The sequence below is a fragment of the Idiotropiscis lumnitzeri genome, chromosome 21 (assembly GCF_059441095.1).
Source record: "Idiotropiscis lumnitzeri isolate Australia: NSW breed Sydney's pygmy pipehorse chromosome 21, RoL_Ilum_1.0, whole genome shotgun sequence".
In the NCBI taxonomy this organism is placed as follows: domain Eukaryota; kingdom Metazoa; phylum Chordata; class Actinopteri; order Syngnathiformes; family Syngnathidae; genus Idiotropiscis; species Idiotropiscis lumnitzeri.
The window spans coordinates 134,724-153,490 of record NC_142411.1 but is presented as its reverse complement, the minus strand read 5'-3'; the positions used below and the strand labels follow the sequence as shown (position 1 = coordinate 153,490).

Here is an 18,767-nt window from a genome sequence, read left to right as displayed (position 1 = left end):
ATGAAAGACGTCATACCCGCGAAACCAAAATCGGGCTTGATGCTAACCCTCGCCCGTCAGCGCATAGCCACGTTCTCATGAGGCATCTGTGGAAACATTGCCAAATTGTGGCCGCTGGAAGACGTCCCTCAATCTTTGCTCTCATGTTACCAGCTACGTGGTGTCGGGCGACGCCGACGGGAAGCTGAACATTTGGGACTGGAAGACGACCAAACTGTACCACAGGATCAAAGCTCACGACAAAGTGTGCATCAGCGCCCTGTGGCATCCCCACGAAACCTCCAAAGTTATCACCTGTGGTTGGGACGGACAAATCAAACTGTGGGATTAGAACGTGCGAGCTTTGAGATGGGAGGGGGGGGGTGCGCATCTGAGCAAAAGGTGCGGGATTGGCCGTGAAAACCGCGAGACTGGCATCCAGTCTGATCGGAGCGGCATATTTTTGTATTCGCACGAGTCCACGATGTTCTCGTACAAAGTAGAAAGAAAAGCGGACCTCCTTTTTACCTGCCACCGAGGAGGCATTGACACATTTTGCTTTGCGTTGTCTTTTATTTTGTTTTGATGATCAATTTCATGGTGTGGAAATAATAAAGGGTCCATCATTTGTTTTTGTCTGTTTTCATTTTGAAGACAATCGAGAATCCTCGCTTTCTCTCTTTTGTTGCTTTTATTTGAAAACGCTTCCCTCCCTCATGCCGCTCGCCTGGTGTCGTCTTTCTCGTACTTCCAACTTGATGGAAGTGTCCTTGACATTATTGTTCATGTTCATGATCGTCATGGTGGCAAAATGACTCTGCCTCTCCTCTTGCCATCCGTGCGGCGCCATGGTTCTCCCCACGGACTAAAAATGGTGTTCAGGTGTCAGGATCTATTCCTCTCGTGGTTGATTTGCTTCCCCGCAACCTTGCTCTCTTCCCGTCTCGTAAACCGAGGGGAGAAACACGGGTTTCGGGAATTAATCACCGGGCCGTGAACATGGGCTCGGCTGACGAGGAAGTTGACCCGAAGCGGCCGGCGCCGCTGAGGTGAGGTAGTAGAATGCACCGCCTCTGGAGGAGTCACGGCGAAGGTCATTGAGGGCCCGGAGGGAGACGGCGCCGAGATGTGCTTCTGCTCGTATTCTGGTTCTTAAGTCCACTTAGGGGGCGGCCACCGTGTGTTCACCCACGCAAAGGTGTAGGCACTGCTGGCGTTGAAGACGTTCTTGTGCAGAAAGACGTGCGGTCGCGCCGGGTCGCTGTGCACACGGAAGAGGCGAAAGTTGGCGCGTTCCAACTCCTTGAGCAAGCTGAACCAATAGCGTACCACGGAAGGCTCGTCCCCGGCCACCTCGAAACCCGCCCAGTGCAGGTGAACCTCCAACAGCAGTTGGCCGACAGAGTCCAGAACTCCTTCCAGGATGAAGTTCTCCAGAATCTTCCACTCGGCACTCTCCATGTCCGCTTTCAGGACGTCCACCTGAAACGGGAGCGCCAGCCATTAAGCCGAGACACCACAAAACATTCAACTGTGAGGTTAGATGGATTCCTGCGGCATTTGAACGTGTCCAAGTTCGTTTTGCGCCAAACCTTCGCTCATTCCAATGATGGATCGAGTCTCGGGCACCTTTTGCTCTCCGCCCAATCGTGGATCAGGATCTTGGTCTTTGAGATCCGACCGTTTATATCCTTGATGGCGTGGTTTGTGAGACTTTGATGGATTGATCCTTGGCTTCATCCGCGAGGAATCTTCACGTTTTCAAGTCGTCCGCGCAGTCAAGCAGCCATTCGGAGTAACTCATTTCTATGTTCAATCCTAATTCCACGACGGTGGTCTGGGCATGCGAATCCTTTTTTTTTTTGTGTAACTTGACTGAAACCTTTTTGCAGCGACTGCTCACTTTTGAACCTTTCACTCATCAAACCACTTTCAGCAGTCTGCCCATGAAGCTTTGCCTTCATCCATCCAATAGACTGAGAAACAGTTTCTTTCCGAGAGCCATCTCCATTCTGAACTCTCACACACACACGAGAACACTCTTACCTTGCAGAACAGCATCGTGATGTGTTTTTATATACCCTATTCGGTACTAAATTCTTATTATAAGTCTTATTTATTTATCTAATTGATATATTTGTCTGTATTCTTGTTGTATTGCACTGGAGAGGGGAGCCCTCTAATCTCGTTGCACACTTGAGTACAATGACAATAAAGGGATTTCTCCTCCACGACCGAGATTCCCACGTTGCCGTCGTGTGGAGGCTTGAGCGGCTCCCTGGAGTGCAGCTAGCACTCTGGGGGCATGACTAAGAGGAATCTCACCCTGGTGGTCGAACCAAGCGTTAAAAAACTTGCTCTCGACTACACACCTCAAAAAATTGGAAATGGAACAGGAGAAAAAAAGACAGGAGGTGTGAAAAACCACACGAAACTACTACTACTAAAGGATTTCTAATTCTAATTCGCCATCTTTTCTATTCTATTTCAATTTTTTCCAAAAACATCTGCAGCCATCTTTTCTTCTTCAGTCAGTCCTCATCCTTGTGAACAATCCCTCGCCATCTCTCAACTCCCAATTTCCGCATGTATTTTCATGGCCTAAATGACATGTGATCCTCTTGCTTGGCGATTCGCAGCGTCTCAACTGGGTTCAACTAATAATTCCGCCGCTGCCGTGCAAATTGCGGGTTCATTCTTAAACACGATGAAAGCCGCTGGGTCGAGTGGAAGCTTCTCACTGTGCTGACTCATTCAAATCTTCTTTGGAGGGGGAATCTTGCTTGGCACTGCGTTGAAAGCCAAATCCGTGTCACGTGATAAAGCGATTGAAAGGTCAAGTTGTACCGTTGCCAGCGTAGACTCAGGAGGAGTTGAGTCATGCTGTCATCGGTCTGGAATCTTCTGTGAATTAATTTTGAGATGGCGAATTTTGGAGTCTTGGGATCTCTTACCTGTCTGTGACCAAAGTCGTTGAGGATGGTGGCCAGTTTCTTGGTGTACCGCCGCCGCTGGGCAACGGCAGCCGGGTTGGGATCCCGCCAGTCTACGGATAGGCGGTGGAACCACATTTGGCTGCGGTGCTGGTGCGGCTGCTTCAAACTGGGATCGAAACAGTGGACCTCGCACCCGGATCTGGCCAGGTATCGTTCCAGGTCTCGCTCATCCGGCCCCAACCTGGAACCCACGCAGGACAAGTTAGTGACGCATCTGGAAAATGATTGCGTTCCCTCTTTTCCGCTGGTCCACTTTGAAACATTCAAGCTCCGTCTGGCTTTATTCATCTGATGTTCATTTCGCACTCTCTCTCTCTCTCTTTCTTGCTATTCCCCGGGCCTCTGTCTCCATACTCTCCCTTTGACTTTGTTCTGTAATTGCGGGAAGGGAAACCTTGTTTTTCTTTTATTCAGATGAGGCCCCAGATTGCATTTCGTAAGCGGCGGCATGAATGATGCACAGAGAAATGGAGAAGCGACTCAATGTGTTTTCACACCGCTAAATATTTAATTGAGAGTTTCTTAGTCGTCGGTGGGCCGTCACGGACGCGAACCATTCCTCAGACGACGGGATTACTTATGGAGCGGCACGGGTCGCGGGTATCGGGGGACTCGTTGTGAATTATTAACTCTCGACAATGAGAATGGCGATGAATAAAGCTCGTGCGTCTTCTGTTTCTGTTGCCTCGTGTGTGTTTCTAAGAATTTCACATTGTTTCCTTGTTATGAGCGACGTCGAGAACGCCACCTCAGGTAGGTGTTGGTCACCGTTGACTTGAAGGCAAATGGACAACTCCTTAAATCTCACCAGACTGTGGCATCGCTAGAATCGGAAGGTGCCGCTGCCCTTCTTTCCTCACCGAGATCCCCGCAGACAAAGGTCCGGTCAGCTTCGTATGGATTTAGAATGGCGTGTCGCAAAAACTCATTTGCAGCCGCTCCAATTCCACTTGCAATGTCCGTACACCGTCGATCAAATCCCATCGCACCGTTGGCCTTGAATTGCCAGACTTGGTTCCGGCACTCCTGTTCGGCAATTTCCCACTGCTTCCTGTTCTCCGCCACTCAAACTCCCAACCAACAAGAGTCGTCGACTTTGCGATCTTAAGACGATCAAGTGCCTCAGAGTCCCGGTGGGATGGGATCCGAGCCGCTGGATGCCGATTGGAGGTTTATCTTTACTCTAATTCTGCTGCCAATTCACAAACTAACAATCAGAAGCAAAGACGGCTGCCGTGTGAGCGGAGAAGGTGACCAATTAGTCACGGACTTGAAAACAAAAAGGAGGATTTTGAGATGGAGGCTTGCACGCAAAGCAAATGTGGGAGGAACTCTGACGAGGCGGACAGCTGCGTTTGTAGGCGTGATGGAGCGGAACAGGATGACGACTTGATCTCCGACTTCCACCACATGTGCTGCTCTTAATGAGCACCATCTGCGCATTGGACTCGCTGCTCATTGACGGAGGACACCCTTGCAACTTCCTCCATGACAAACCCGATCCACGTCGCATGCGCACTCACCCAAACGAGTAGACCCGACATCGCTTGCGTTGCATGCGACCACTCAGGCTGTACTTTGGGTCCAGACACACGGCCCAACCTCCGTCCGGGCCCGCGTGGGGACTTGTGCAGGACACCTGAACGTAACAACGGCGTACGAGTCGCTTTAGACTTTGCGTTTTTGCAATTTGGGTGACGGCAAAACTGCGAAGTCGGTCAAGCTGATGGCAACGGTGCCTCACGCTTGCTTGGGATCGTTTTTGTAATTGGGTGACTCACTTGTGGTGTTGTGATGTAGCGCAGAAAGCGTTTTGCTTCATCGTCCAGCGAGCGGCTTTGTTTGGCCCAAGGCTGCAGTTCTACGTGCCAGCGATGCGCCTGCACGCACACACAAGAGAATTTGAAGCAGATCATCAACATAATGAGAGCCAACAAGAAATGCAGCAAAGTCAGCTGCAAACGCTGAACCTACTTGTGCCAAAAGTTTTTTGTTTTCTCCGCTCCATTTCTGGTGACTGCTGATTTTCTTACTGTACTTTCTTACAGTAATTTCCATTTAAAGAAACGACAAATGGGTCGAAAGTCTTTTGGTCGCTTTGCGCTGCTTGCAGAGTTGCCCCCCCCCCCGATGTCTTGCTTGACTCTGCAGGTTGGAACACGACGACTGATCGCAGGCCCGATATCTGCGACGTTGGTCTCGCTGGCAGCAGATGCACGCATGAACACTGCAATGTTTTTGTTTTTTTTGTATTGGCTCGAAGTTTAACAGTAAAGAATCAGCGCTCCCTTTCTTTTCAGGTGCTCTCTTAAAACAAAATTGTCCTCGTAAAGACAGCCACAGTTGACCGATTCAGTTTCCAAAGGGATTTTTTTTCACAACTGCCACGCCAAGTGTTTTGTGTGCATCCTTTCCAGTCCATGAGCTCTGTGACAAAATTCAAGTTGAGTCTCGGTGTTCAGTCAGGCAGCAACAAGTCATCAACACCTCTGGCCGAGGGTAAGCCTCGTTAATCACAAACGCCGCAGAACGCCCCCCTCCCCCTCCCCCGAGAGGCCTCGCATGAATCCAAAACCGGACGGATGGTTGGGCCGGCTTGCCTTGCCTGCGTCAAACAAAAGAGGACAGCCGCCGTTCTGCCAAACCGTCGCACAGGAGTTTGATTTGGCAGCCGAACCCTTCGTGCCACCCGCAAGGACGCCTCGACGGGTAGGACGGAATTTCAGAACGCACCTTTATTTTGTGCTTCACGTCTCTTTGTGCTTGTGTGACAAATTGTACTTAAAACTGTGATGGCTTTTCTTCAAGTCATTTAACATCCCTGCCAGGGCCCATTTTTTTCTTTGTTTGTGCCTTCTCAAGCATCCCACCGGCAGGATTCGTCCTTAGTTGCGCTTTAATTTTGATCAGCATCACTCAGTACAGAGTGCGGCGCTCATGTGATTTGCGGTGCAACTAACTTCAAAGCCCGAGTGTGTGACAGGAGCTTGAGCAGCCAGCTCATGCGTGAAGGAGCCCTCTGGGACGAGACACGGACGGACGGACGGACGGATGGACAAGAGATGAGCGCATTACAAGAGAGATGGGACGGCCTGTCAAAACAATGGGAGCAGGTGAGAGGAAAAGACACGGATAGCGTGTGTGTGTGTGTGTGGGTGTGTGTGTGTGTGTGTGTGTGTGTGTCTTAATACACAAACAGAGCGGTGGAAAAAAGTTGTCAACTGAGACATTAACATTAACGATACACATCTAGTGAGAAATTGAAGTCAAGTCAAGTCAATTTTATTTGTATAGCCCTTAATCACAGACAGTCTCAAAGGGCTTTCCATAGCCACAATCGACATCCCCGATCTTAAACCCCAGGAGGGCGAGGAAAAACTCACAAAACCTCATTAGGAGGACTTTGGGACCGGAACTGACGGCCTTCTGATGACTTGGACAGTCTGGCCACATGCTGCCAGTAAAGACGGATCCAAGACCAGCGTGGGGGGGGGGCTTGTAAGGTGCACGATGGCCTGCCCGGCGGCTGCGCATGAATCAGAGCAAATGACCCTCACCTGAAAACTGTAAAACCGCAAAGCGGGCGGGAAAATGAAGTTTGACGTGGGTGCGACTTTTGGCATGCGGCTGGGCAGAAGGTTCTGTTCAAACACGTTTCCGTGGCCGTCTACGCAAGCGTGCGCGCGCTCGCCTAAGTTGGACGCCTTCCCGGATGCCGCAGGATGTCTTGTATGGAAGAAGCATCCTGAGCGCCATATGGCCAAGATGGCCTCAGAAGAAAACTATAAAAAAAAAAAAGTTGCCATCTTTCTGTCTGTCGCTTAAAATGCAGCAAAATGTCATCAGTGTTTTCAGGCCATGTGTCCCTCAAGGCTGCGTCCTAAGCCCCCTTTTGGTGATCAGTGATGGCCACAAACATTGAGAGGAAAGCGACAACAACTGGTCTTCGGACTCAAACGAAACAACTCAAATTGAGCTCAAAAAGAGAGCAAATTTGCGTCCGGGATTTGAGTGCAGAAGATGGAAGCCGCAGCTTTCATTTCAAAGGTCAATGCACTCATTCAAGTGAGTTGGGGGGGCTTAGGGAATTTGGAGGAATGTTTCCAGACAAGATGTGGAGGGCGGGGGGGGGCGACGGTGCCACGGACGCACACTGATTTTTTTGTCTTTGGGCGCGCAACAGAGCACGCTTTTGTTCAGCCGGGATTCGGCTTCTCGTTTGGTGATGGAGGCCTGCAGCATCAACTCCCGTGGCAAAAGGATCGCTCGACAGTCTTTGAACATTTCCAGTCGCAGCATCTCAACGAGCTCGTTTACTTTGCCGCCACTTCTGCGTTCCGCATTTCAGCGCTTGAGCACCTCGTTTGCAAACACGTGTCGTCCTTTTTGGGATTCGTGTAAGCGGCTTTTCACCAAGCTGATTACATTTTTTTTTTTTCCACCTCCGCATGCGATGCACTTTCACGCGTCATCGCAGAGCAGTATTGTGGTGACGTTAGCGTTTTTGGAGTCAAGCTCTCCGTTTCCACGCATGCAAAGTCGACAAAATGGCTTTTCACTCTACTTCCGTCCCCACAAAAATTCAATCAAGTCCAAATATTTTCTCATCACGCCACTGCCAGTACTAATAGTTCGGAATATAACACGCATTATGTTTGGGTTTACACAAATTTCGAGTCGATTTGAACACAATAAATTTTATGTCGGCTGTCCGGACGGAAAGTGTGTGACCTCGATGTCATCACGTCTCCTTCCAGGCTGTTACCATGTGCCCCCCCCCCACTCCTCCCGCTGGAGGTGAAAGGTGGCTGAGAACTGAGAGCAGTCACACCTTTGGGATTAGGCAGCCGCGTTCCTTTGTCCTCTCCGAGACGTCGGCGGCTTTTCTCTCTTACTGCAATTCTCAAAACTGTTTTTGCTCACTTTGTGTTGTTCGCCAAAGCTCTGACTTGTTAACGTTAGCTTATCAAGATCCAGCGCTCTGGCCCTGTGAGGACAAATTTGTAATCTGCTTAAAGACTTCCGCTCACTGGAATTGTTCCCACCCATTCGTGGCGGGACTTTCCCACGCTGCGACAACGAGGCGCTCTAAACGAGCCACGCCCGCTTGAAGCGCCAGTTCCCACGCTAACCTTCAAATGTTCTACCATCTTTCTCTCCGTGATGTGCGTGCACTCGGCTAACAACGAGGCGCTCTAAAGCCGCCACGCTCGTTCAATATTCAATGGGAAGATGCATTTTTGTGCCGTGGGCAGAGCTCGCGAGAGCTGACTCACATCGCCATTGGCTCGAAGAATCACTGCTGGGAACAAATTGGAAAAGTACTCAAACTTAAGTGAGTACTTGAATCCACCTCGGCAAAACCGACATTGGAGCTGAAATGAGCTGCAACGTCCTCACTCGGCAGCAAGAGAAAAAAACCGAAGCGGCAGACTTTTAACGAGCCTTTTCTCAGCTCGTCAACGCCTGCTTTTATTCCGTCGACTTTGCGCAAGTGGCACAAGGCCGCGCTTGAAAAGGAAGAAAAGACAACGTGACCGTGCCGGGGGACAAAAGCGATGCCGATGCCGTGAGGGAGGAAAAGAAGACGTGGTGTTGCGAGAAGAACCAAAGCCCAAAGTGAGAGAAAATGTCAGCGAGTTTCCTCCCGGGGCGTCGCCGCTGACGTTTTCCTCGTGGCGGCAGACGCCCCGTTGCAAAATGGATGGCCGACTCGCGGCCTCGAAGCGGTTTGCATTTCAAGACTTGATGGAAGTATTGAAATTATTATGCAACCCCACCCAGGCATGTGCACACGTACTTGTCGAAGCCTTGCGCTGCTCAGGCACTTGGACTTGTGCACTTTCTGATGGAGGCCATTTTTGTTTTTTTTTTTAAATTCCGAAATAAAAATATGACCTTCTCGGTCATCCGAGCGTTTTGATTTGAGCTCTTGTGAGAGTTGTGCCGCTCCATCTTCCTCCTACACTTAGCTCTCATGACCGTTTACACCAGGTTTGTTTTGGTTTTTCAACTCAACGGGTCAATGTGCCGGTCCTCACTCCGAGTAGAACAACTTGCGTTGTACAAGTAGCGTTTTTTTTTTCCCGCGCTTCTGTACGACAAACGTGACCAAACTTAATGCAGCTCTGCTTACCTTTTGGATTTGCCATAACAACAGGTCGGAAGTGGATGTTTTTGCATAATCACTTGAAAGTGACAGTGAATCTTCACCCTCGCTAGCTGATGATGTCATCGCGGGCTTATGTTCTTCAAATGATATTTTAACCCCGGTCTTCCAACCTTTTTTTGTTTGTTTGTTTTCCACAAATAAGGTCAACTTGCTCACCTATCGCTGCCAGCGACGTATCGTGACTTAGCAATGAAAAGCTTACTTCAGTCTCCGCAAGATTTCTACGATGAGAAATGTGGAAAGGCACGTCACGACATTCCAGAGCGACCAACCTTTCTATGCCGATGTCGAAGCACGCCTTCCTCCCTCCTTCTCATCCGACCTTCTCTCGTCTCAAGTCCGTTTTCGGTCTCTGCGGGCTGGAGGACCCTCCCGATCCAGATGGGCGGAGGCGCAGGTGCGCGGGCACGAGCCGTCCCCAGGTAAACGTGCACGCTCACGCACACGCACGTGAGCAGCAAGCCCAAACGCAGCAGCAGGCCCATGTCATGAGCAGCAGCATGCAGCTGCTAGGCCATTCTCCTTCTTGCTTCTAACCAACCGCCCCCCCCCCCCCCGCCTTCAGGGTCCGCTCTGGACGTCCTCAAGCATTTGTAGAGGAGCACACACGGCATTGGAATACTTTGGGAACTCCCTTCAAACACTCCCAACTCCCCGAAGACGTACACGCCCCTTTCACTTGCAATTTTTTTTTTTAGACTCCTCCTCTTGCTTAATGTCTGACAGCGCGCGCACACACAAGCATGTGCACGCATGCGCGCTCCTCCCCACTAAATCTCAAGTTACAATGTAACTTGAACTATGGGCTGTTCATGCAGAACCTCAGTGTGCCAGTTTCCAACATTTGTACACTAGTTAACTTTTCTTGTGAGGGGTTTTGAATTAGATTAATACCTAAAAAAAATCATTGCAATTGACAAAGTTTCTTTCTTTTTTTTTTCAATGTATATAGATTTTTTCGTTCGATCTATTTGCATTCAGGCTTATATTTTCCTTCACGTTTTTGATTGTATTTATTGTATTGATTTTGTATGTGGACTTTTTTTGTCATACTTATTTACTTCTTTGTGTATATTGTAAAAATGTTTTTGTTGATATATTTGAATCTTTTTTCTTTTCTTCTATTTATTGATAACTTGTATCGTTTTACTTAGTTTTGATTTGATGGCTTTTCTAATTGATTTTATGGCATTAGGACTCAACGCACCCTGGTGGTCGCAATTCAGCAACGCCCCCCAAAAATTGAGCAACCTTTACTACAATCTAGTGGCGAATTGTGAGCACTACAAGCATCCGCCACCTCAACTCTTATTTCGGTTGCGTTACTTCAATTGAAAATAAATAGACATCGAATCATTTTACTTATAATGTATCTTTTGAAAAATACATATACAGTATTGCACTGTTTAGAAAAGAAAATAATGTGGAGTTTTTTTTTTTTTTCCCTGGTTGACGGATAGCCTGCCCACTCCACGACTATCCTAAAATGACTCGAGGCCGAGTCGCAAAGGTCGCATGACTCCTGCGTCCGTTCCCTCCGCTTGTTTTCATCCACCGTAACAAAGTTCAGATGAGGCCTGCTCGATGACCTTTGACCATTTTCCATCTGGGTTGCAGTTTGAAAAGAGCGCCGGCGCGAGACCATCAACAACAAAAATGCTGTCCTTTCCTCATGAGAACTTCAGCTCCGATGAAAAGTGTAGGAAGGTCGCTAAAGGAAGAAAACACGCTCACAAAAGTGAAATAATGTGAATTTACAAGTTGTTCATTGGATATGAAAATGTTTGCATCTGTTTTATATCCCCCCCCCCACCCCCCCGCTTTTAGATGGCACGTCTCGTGAGGACGCGTCGAGGCGGCCGTGACGTCAAACGCGGTGATGCTTCCAGTCACGGCGGTGAGTGAAGCTCCAACTTTCACACCGCACCATCAATCATTAATCGGGTACTCCGATTGGTCGCCAACGGCGGGGGAAAGAAGCTATCAGCTATTTATTTAAGCTATGCCATTTATTTTTTTCTTTTTAGTCGATTGCAATGCACCCGACTATCGAGGCTCATTTGGCAAAATGTGAAAACAAATTTGCTGTTAAATCAAATTGAGCTTGCCAGGAGACAGAATTTGAGCAGCAACTAAAGTGGAATCGCTCTTTTGAGTTAAGTGAGGCATTTATTTATTTGAAGATGGACTTTGATGCGACCAACAGCACAATCCCTGTTGAAGGATTTCCCTCACGTATGAAAATGAAAATGTTTTGGAGTCTTATGAAAGACAGTTGTTGGTCAATAACGGAGGTGTGGCCTCTTTTCAAGGAGAGGCCTCTGTTTACTTGAAATAAACGAGATTCTTTGAAATATGTTTGTGTGTCGAAAGGTCACTTGAGCGACAGAAAAAAAAACTCATTTTTTTTGAGGTGAGGTTGTTTTTTATTTTTTTTTAAAGTGGATGACAAAAAGCAGACGACAATGATGAGCATGTGAGATTTAAATTTTTGGAGAGATTTTTTTTTACCTCCTTACTCTGATTTTTAATTTGTTCTTCGAGCTGCATGGGGGCCTTATAAGGCACCTTTGCGTGTGTGTGTGTGTGTGTGTGGGGGTGTGTGTGTGTGTGTGTGGCACCCGCCTCCCACACACCCCCCCTCGTCCAAGTCGACGTGGACACTCACACACACGCACACACTCAGAGAGCTCCCTCTCCAAAATGACGGTGGAGAGGATATTTGATGAGCTTGGACATTTTAAAAGGTATGCAAACTTTCATTTTTTTTTTTTGTCAGTGTAATTTCTTTCTGCAAACGTAACGCCAGCGTGCAGTCGCCATGAGTGTAAAAACGTAATAACGTTCAGCAAATGTTAATCTATTGCACGGGTCAAAATATTAGGAACACCTCAGCGTGATCCATCCACAATAAGAGACTTGTTTATAAAGACGACCGCAGCGCTGTAGATTTTTTTTTTTATAGAGTGACAAGTGTATATTTACATTTTGCTTTCTTTCGTAAAGCGTTCTCTTTAAGTGAACAGTTTGAGCATTCTCATTGAACCAATGTACATTTTTCTTGCTCTCTCACAGAAGTGTGACCATTTTGTTCGCACGTTGCCTGCTACAGTAGATGATGAAGAATAGTAGGCCGAGCACGTAGCCTTGGGGGACGCCGTCCAATCTTCCATTTTGTAAAGCGTGCGCGGCGCTTTTGATGCTTGCCTTTCAGGTTTCAGGCATGCGTGTACTTTGCGACCGCCTTCCAGGCCATGTCATGCGGGATCCACTACCTGGCCTCCGTCTTCCTGGTGGAGACGCCAAACTTTGTCTGCGGCGTCGCCGCCAACATCACGGACGTCTTGTTCGGCAACCTGAGCGGTTCGGCTCTGGACGACTTCCTTCCCATCTTCAAAGCCGACACGGGACCCTTGGTGGTGCGGACCCCCGGCGGGGAGCAGTGGGAGCTCACCCGCTGCCAGCGGGCCCTGCGGATCCAAGCCAAAGACTTCACATACGCTTTTGACGGCAACAAATCTGTGGAATATTGCGATGGGGGTTTTGTTTATGATCACAGTGAAGTGTACCAGAACATCGTGACCGACTGGCACCTGGTGTGCGACCAAGCGTGGCTGGCCAAGCTGTGCCAGCCGACCTTCATGTTGGGGGTGCTGATCGGGGCGCTCGTGTTTGGGGATATCGCCGACAGGTAAGCAGAATGAACGTACGCGGCTAATCCTGAACCTTAACGTCTTAACGCCGCCCCGAAAACTAAACGGGACTCTCGTCCCTTCAATCGGATTTTGAAAACCGGAACCAAATACTTAAACTCGGCCTAATTCAGCTGCAACCTCTCATGCCTCATCCGACCGTCGTTTCCCCAGCCTGAATCCCGACCCCCTCGAGCCGACCCTAAAAGTGACCTTTGCCCTCGTCTTGAGCCCCGCCCAAGTTGACGTTTTATCTCCTCTTCAGAATCGGCAGAGTCAAGATCTTGATGTTCACCAGCCTCTGTCAATTTGGACTTGGCGTGTGTGTGGCCTTCTCCGCTAACTACTACTACTTTGTGGTTTTCCGCTTCCTCCTGGCCATGGTGAGTTCATCGCGTGTGCGTGTGCGCGTGTGCGTGTGTGTGTGGGCGTCGTTGAGTGGTATCGGACAAGTCGACCTCTGTGAAAGCCTCTCGCTGCCACTCAGCTGTTGTTTTTCTCATGGAAATCGGACTCTGATAGTGCCGTCGCCATGGCAACGCATGCCGAATTGCGTCCTGGCGACTTGAAGTCGGCATTTTAAGGACATGTGGCACGAAAAGCCATCGTCAATTTGTGTGTAGACTCTCCAGTTGGGACGGAAACGTGTTCAAGTTGACAACCACGAGGCTCGGTACCATTTCAGAGTTGCTGTCGGGTCCCACAAACTTGAAGCCCTCTTGCTAAAAGTTGAGCGTGTGCGCCAGCGCCTCTTCAACGCAATGGATCGGGCCAAGGTGGGGCGCGACATTCTTGCGGAAAAGTGAATTTGTGAACCGTCAATATGAGGCGGATTTGGCCAGCCGGCGTTTGTACGGAGCAGCCCGAGCCAACAAACGTTGGCGTGCGTTTCAACGTTCCCGTGTTGCGCTCGGTTCCCTTTCCTGTGCTACTATCTTGTCGTTGGGAACCTGCGGCCATCTCGCATCTTCTTCTCCCGCCAGGCATCCAGCGGCTACCTGGTGGTGGCGTTCGTGTACGTGACCGAGTTCACCGGCATCAAAGTCCGCACGTGGACCTCCATGCACGTCCACGCCGCCTTCGCCGTGGGCATCATGGTGGTGGCTCTGACCGGCTACCTGGTGCGCGTGTGGTGGATCTACCAGATCGTCCTGTCGCTGTGCACCTCGCCCTTCTTGCTCTTCTGCTGGAAGCTCCCCGAGACGCCCTTCTACCTCATCGCCAAGGGCAGGTACAAGGAGGCGCAGCGCCTGCTGGACGCCGTGGCCCGCGTCAACGGTTTGGAGAGCCGGCCGAAGGTGGAGGAGCTCCTGGAGTCGGAGGAGCGCAACGGCGGAGCGCTGCTGGAGAAGGAGGAGGGGGGGCAGGGGGGGGAGCGAGCTCTGGAGAAGAAGCTGACCATCCTGGATCTGTTCGGCAGCTGGCAGATGGCGGCGCGCACGGCCACCGTGTGGGCCATCTGGTTCATCGGCAGCCTGGGCTACTACGTCTTCTCGCTGGGATCCGTCAACTTGGGGGGGAACCAGTACGTCAACCTCTTCCTGGTCGGTAAGGAGGCTTGCAAAGTCCAACGGTTCATGAAGCAAACTTCTTGCTCAAAATTCAATTCACTTGAAAAGTCGCATTGTTTTTTGGGGGGGGGATTCAAACGAAAACAAAATGGTTTTGAAAAATAAACAAAAACATAATCACATGACTTGAAAAAAATATATATGATTTAATTCCAAATATTTATGTCTACGTTAAATATATGATGCAAATTCATTGGCGATGGATGATATTTTTCAAATTGATTTTGCTCGTATTTATTTTAAAATAATAATTGATTAATATAGATTTAAATCTTAAACAAAAATCCGATTTGAAAAATATATTATCCGTTAATATTACCCTAAATCACTTTGACATAACTACAGTAATCGTAGCGTAAAAGTCAATTCTGAAATTCCTTTCTGTAATTATTCTTACAGAAACCAAAAGCGCAGTTTATCTTTTTTATGATTCTAATTTCAAACTATGCTTACAATGTGAGCAATGATAACATTTATGTGCACTACATAATCATTTTATTGCAATGGATCGCATAAACTGAGCTTCCAATTTGCCTTGAAGTCATGGACACCCTCGAGTGGACCACCTGAGCGCGGTGGTTTTGTAAAGCCCCTTTGAGACTGTCTGTGATTGAGGATGATTAACAAATCCAATTGACTTGACTTGCACGCTCGCACGCATTTGAAATGGCGTCCAGTTATTTGCGTCTTTTTGGCGCCGCGTGTCGTGAAACGCTGACTCGGGGCCGCTGCTGTGATTGGCTGCTTGCAGGTGCCGTGGAGCTTCCCTCGTATCTTGTGGGCTGCTTTGCCATGGACCGCATCGGGCGCAAGAAGACGTGCGCGCCGGCCCTGCTGCTGGCGGGGGTGGCCTGCATGCTCATCATCGTGGTCCCTTCTGTACGTACCAAAAGTGTGTGCGTGTGTTATTTGACATGGCAAACAAAAGTTAACCTTGGGAAGCGGAGCCACAAACGTCAAAAGCCAGCCCACTGAGTGCGGCGTTTCCATGGCAACAGCCCGATGACGCGAGGTAACGTGATACGACGCGTCTTGCTGGCTGTGGCGTTCAACAGAATGACATAAAAGACGCGGCCTTAAAATAAATCATCTGCGATGAGGATCAACTCTCAGCGAGTGTATTTTTAGCGGGCGTCGGCGGGGCCACGTGTCGCTGTCCGTTTCTGAGACGCTCGGTGACCTGCTTGCAGCTTGTCGGGCTTCCATTCAAAGACAACTTACAATTACAGAGTCTTGTGGTGCCTTCGGGTACTTAAATGTTATTCAAAATACGAGCAGTCTTTTGGATTTTTTTTTTTTTTTGCTTTACTTTTCTCTTCAAAACTACCACACAACTTTGCTTTAAAGTCTGCAAGGTTGATGCTGGCACAGAAAGGGCAAACTCTATTTGAACACAGACAAATAATATAACTATACTTGAAGGCATATATTCTCTATCCTCTCGACTAATATCGCGATGGCTCACAGTTTGTATATTTGTGTTGTACTGCCCCCAGGTGGCCAAGGTGCGCACATTAGAGGGCGCAGAAAAAGAAAAAAAGTCTTTCATTTCTTTATATTCTATTTGATTGTCTTTTTTTTTTAAAGCACAATAATATAAATTAGCATTTTTTGGTAGGCTGCAACAAAATGATGTTTTTATTCAGTCCAATAGGCAAAAGTGTTTTGTTTTATTTTGGGTGGGGGTCTGCTGGTTTTGGGGGATAAATGATTATTTTGAAGAATATAAATTCCAATAAAAACATCTATATGTAATTCAAAATATTATGTGGGATGCATAAAAATGAGGCACTTTTCGCAGATTATTTTTTTATTTGGCAAAAATGTTTTTAGGAGAACAAACTATTTTTAATGTCAATAAAAAGCGAAATTTTCCTTAATGTTCGTACAACATTTAAAAAAACAAAACAAAAAGTAACGAACAAAACTTTCAAATGTAACAAAATGTATTTTTGTTGCAGTTGGGGTTTTTTTTGCGTCATATTTGAAGTCTTCCTTATTTTTGTGCGCTCATGCCGTCCAAACGTCCTTTTTCAGGATGTCGAGGCCGCGGCCATCGCTCTCAGCATGATCGGCAAGTTTGCCATCGCCATCGCCTTCGGTCTTATCTATCTGTACACTTGTGAGCTTTACCCAACCATCATCAGGTAAACACCGCGTTCACACTTTGCCGTGGTACAAATGCAAGTTTTGTTAAATGTTACTTTGAACACAGTACAGGAGTTGAATCACACCTTTTTTTTTAAATGTATTTAAAAAATACTACAAGTCTCTCACTTCTAATTGCTTTTAAAGAGTTTTTGTTTTTTCTTGGTTGCAGGTCGCTGGCAGTGGGTAGCGGCAGCATGATGTGTCGCGTGGGTAGCGTGGTGGCGCCGTTCTGCGTGTACCTGGCTGACGTCTGGATCTACCTGCCTCAGGTTTCTCTTCGGAATATTTGCCATTTATTATGAATTTATTTCACATTTAATTCTCTTGCCATATTTCTTTTCTGAAAATATGTCTGAAACATGTTGGTTGTTTTCCAGCTCATCGTGGGCATCCTGGCTTTCATCATCGGCATCCTGACCTTGATGCTGCCCGAGACGCTGGGCAAGCCGTTGACGTCCACCCTGGAGGAGGCCGAGGCTCTGGGACAAAACCCCGACGACAAGAAGAAAGACGCCGCACGCGGGCTGGAGATGAACCAGCACGTGTGAGCAAAGACAACAAACCGCGATTACACTGGTCAACAACAAATGTGTCCCAAATTATATTTTTGAGGATGATTTTTTAAAAAAAAAGTCTTTCCCTTTCTTTTCTAGCACATTTTTTTGGTGTTATTTTTATAGATATTTTTATTTTTTTGTTTGCGTTTAACTTTGACCTATACAAGCTAGTGCAATGCGGATATTTTACTTCGCATTGTAAATTATAGCTTTGACATTTCCGAAAAATATTTCAGTCAGTCCCTGTTTCTGAATGCAACCATTTATGAATTAATATTCAAATGATTATATCAGCTTTTTTTATGAAACCTGATGTGCTAGAGAAAGATTGAAGGCAGATTTGGAATCAGCGCAAAAAAAATAATCCACAAGACTTTCCTTGCATCTCTGATTAAAAGAAAAATGTAATACAGATTTTTTGGACTGGTGTTCTGTCAGGCACACTTTTAATGACACGTTTGTTGTTGGTATTTGTTTCTGTAAAGTGACCAACCATCACTGGACACAACATTAGGTACCATTGCGCAATTTAATATTTTGTCAGTCAACATGTAATTTTTATTTTATTTTTTTAATTTTACGGCTGATGGTCAAAGCTTTAAAAAACTATCAAACTCCCAAAACGTGAATAAAAGGCCCTAGAACACAAAAACAAATGAATAAAGCCCAATTTAATATAAAAGTTTTGGTTTGGCACCATCTACGTACAGGAACACATGTTGTACTTAACGAGCCAAAGCTGTGCCGGATACAAAAGTAGTGCTTTGCTGCCATCTTGTGGCAGCTATTGACAAATACAAACCTTTTTAGGCTGTGACTTTTCCAATCTAAAGTAAATGAATGATTAGAAATGAATTTGATGGATATCAGCCTACCTCGTTTCTTTCTTTTCTTTTTGCAAACTCCCTGCCATATATGTTGCAAATATTGCTGACCGAATAGGATTTCTCTTCCTTTTATTTCTACTGTAATTCACAGACTAAATGTCAAACTATATAACGTCTTTGAATGTCTGTGTTCTCATTGTGTGTCCGACATGAACGTGTGTATCTTGCAATCTACAGTCACTGCAGTGGTGCCTTGAGGTACGAGTGTTTTTGTTTTGCTTTGACTTGCGAACAAAAAGCTGAGATACAAGCAGCAAAAAGTACACAATTCTTCTTGTTCTTGTTCGTCACGTGGCCAAGGTGCGTCATGTTTTTCGCTACTGGACGAATGTGAAACGTTTGGACCAAAACACAATCAACCAGAGATGAGAGATGACGCCATGTTGTTGGCTACTAACAAGCTTTTCTTTGTATTTTATTGCTTTGTGTAATCAAGCAACCAATGTCACCATCTTTCACTTGACATGCGTGTGTGTACTTGTATCGAGCTAATAAATTCTCAACATGATTTACATTTTCCTTTTTGTCTTGTGATGAATGCACAATACACAGCACTCAAGACTCCACAAGATTTGCGGTTGTCGTGTTTTGTCGATTTTTTGGGGAGGGGGGGTCGATTTAGGAAAACTTCCATCCGCACGTGCTTTCAAAGTTGTTTTAAACGAGCGTTAGGCTTTCAAATGATGGGTTCAAAGTAAGGTTAGGGTTCAAAGTAGAATTTTCAACTCGTTTTAGTGCTGGCCACAGAAATCAACATGTCAA

The 18,767-nt window shown here is 47.2% G+C and overlaps 3 protein-coding genes across 9 annotated transcripts in view; 2 read left to right on the top strand and 1 right to left on the bottom strand.

Annotated features, from left to right (window-relative positions):
- The window catches only part of cdc40 (cell division cycle 40 homolog (S. cerevisiae)), a 29,193-nt gene extending 28,586 nt beyond the window's left edge, over positions 1 to 607 (top strand). For both annotated transcript variants that reach the window (XM_088286228.1, XM_088286230.1), the window contains one exon: positions 154 to 607. In XM_088286228.1, coding sequence (XP_088142354.1) covers positions 154 to 331 — 178 coding nt within the window. In that variant the 3' untranslated portion in view covers positions 332 to 607. The remainder of the gene's footprint in view (positions 1 to 153) is intronic.
- mettl24 (methyltransferase like 24) lies at positions 507 to 9,789 on the bottom strand. 2 transcript variants are annotated; one of them, XM_088286232.1, is made up of 6 exons: positions 9,420 to 9,789; positions 4,757 to 4,855; positions 4,499 to 4,614; positions 2,934 to 3,156; positions 1,309 to 1,461; positions 507 to 1,240 (listed from the first exon to the last, which is right to left on the bottom strand). In XM_088286232.1, the coding sequence occupies exons 1-6, from the start codon at positions 9,630 to 9,632 to the stop codon at positions 1,142 to 1,144; spliced, it is 903 nt and encodes a 300-aa protein (XP_088142358.1). In that variant the 5' UTR covers positions 9,633 to 9,789; the 3' UTR covers positions 507 to 1,141. The 2 variants fall into 2 exon arrangements, with proteins under 2 accessions (XP_088142358.1, XP_088142357.1); XM_088286231.1 differs by having other exon boundaries at positions 508 to 1,461; positions 9,420 to 9,787.
- Positions 5,052 to 18,513, top strand: slc22a16 (solute carrier family 22 member 16). 5 transcript variants are annotated; one of them, XM_088286224.1, is made up of 10 exons: positions 5,052 to 6,088; positions 10,765 to 10,854; positions 10,975 to 11,044; positions 12,362 to 12,838; positions 13,105 to 13,222; positions 13,823 to 14,387; positions 15,162 to 15,289; positions 16,448 to 16,557; positions 16,731 to 16,830; positions 16,939 to 18,513. In XM_088286224.1, exons 4-10 carry the CDS (start codon positions 12,402 to 12,404, stop codon positions 17,107 to 17,109), a joined length of 1,629 nt encoding a protein of 542 aa, XP_088142350.1. In that variant the 5' UTR covers positions 5,052 to 6,088; positions 10,765 to 10,854; positions 10,975 to 11,044; positions 12,362 to 12,401; the 3' UTR covers positions 17,110 to 18,513. The 5 variants fall into 5 exon arrangements, with proteins under 5 accessions (XP_088142350.1, XP_088142348.1, XP_088142349.1 ...); XM_088286222.1 differs by having other exon boundaries at positions 9,290 to 11,044; XM_088286223.1 differs by lacking the exon at positions 5,052 to 6,088 and having other exon boundaries at positions 6,379 to 10,854.
- Positions 18,514 to 18,767: the final 254 nt, after the last annotated feature.

What these genes read in the sequence shown, in the direction of transcription:
- mettl24 (XM_088286231.1), bottom strand. Translation starts at nt 9,632, where the DNA reads ATGGGCCTGCTGCTGCGTTTGGGCTTGCTGCTCACGTGCGTGTGCGTG. An exon ending in TGTCGGGTCTACTCGTTTGG is followed by an intron (nt 3,157 to 4,498) that starts GTGAGTGCGCAT and finishes CGTGGGTTCCAG; the next exon opens with GTTGGGGCCGGATGAGCGAG. An exon ending in ACGACTTTGGTCACAGACAG is followed by an intron (nt 1,462 to 2,933) that starts GTAAGAGATCCC and finishes CTCCCGTTTCAG; the next exon opens with GTGGACGTCCTGAAAGCGGA.
- slc22a16 (XM_088286220.1), top strand. Translation starts at nt 11,851, where the DNA reads ATGACGGTGGAGAGGATATTTGATGAGCTTGGACATTTTAAAAG. An exon ending in TCCGCTTCCTCCTGGCCATG is followed by an intron (nt 13,223 to 13,822) that starts GTGAGTTCATCG and finishes TTCTCCCGCCAG; the next exon opens with GCATCCAGCGGCTACCTGGT. An exon ending in CGTCAACCTCTTCCTGGTCG is followed by an intron (nt 14,388 to 15,161) that starts GTAAGGAGGCTT and finishes GGCTGCTTGCAG; the next exon opens with GTGCCGTGGAGCTTCCCTCG.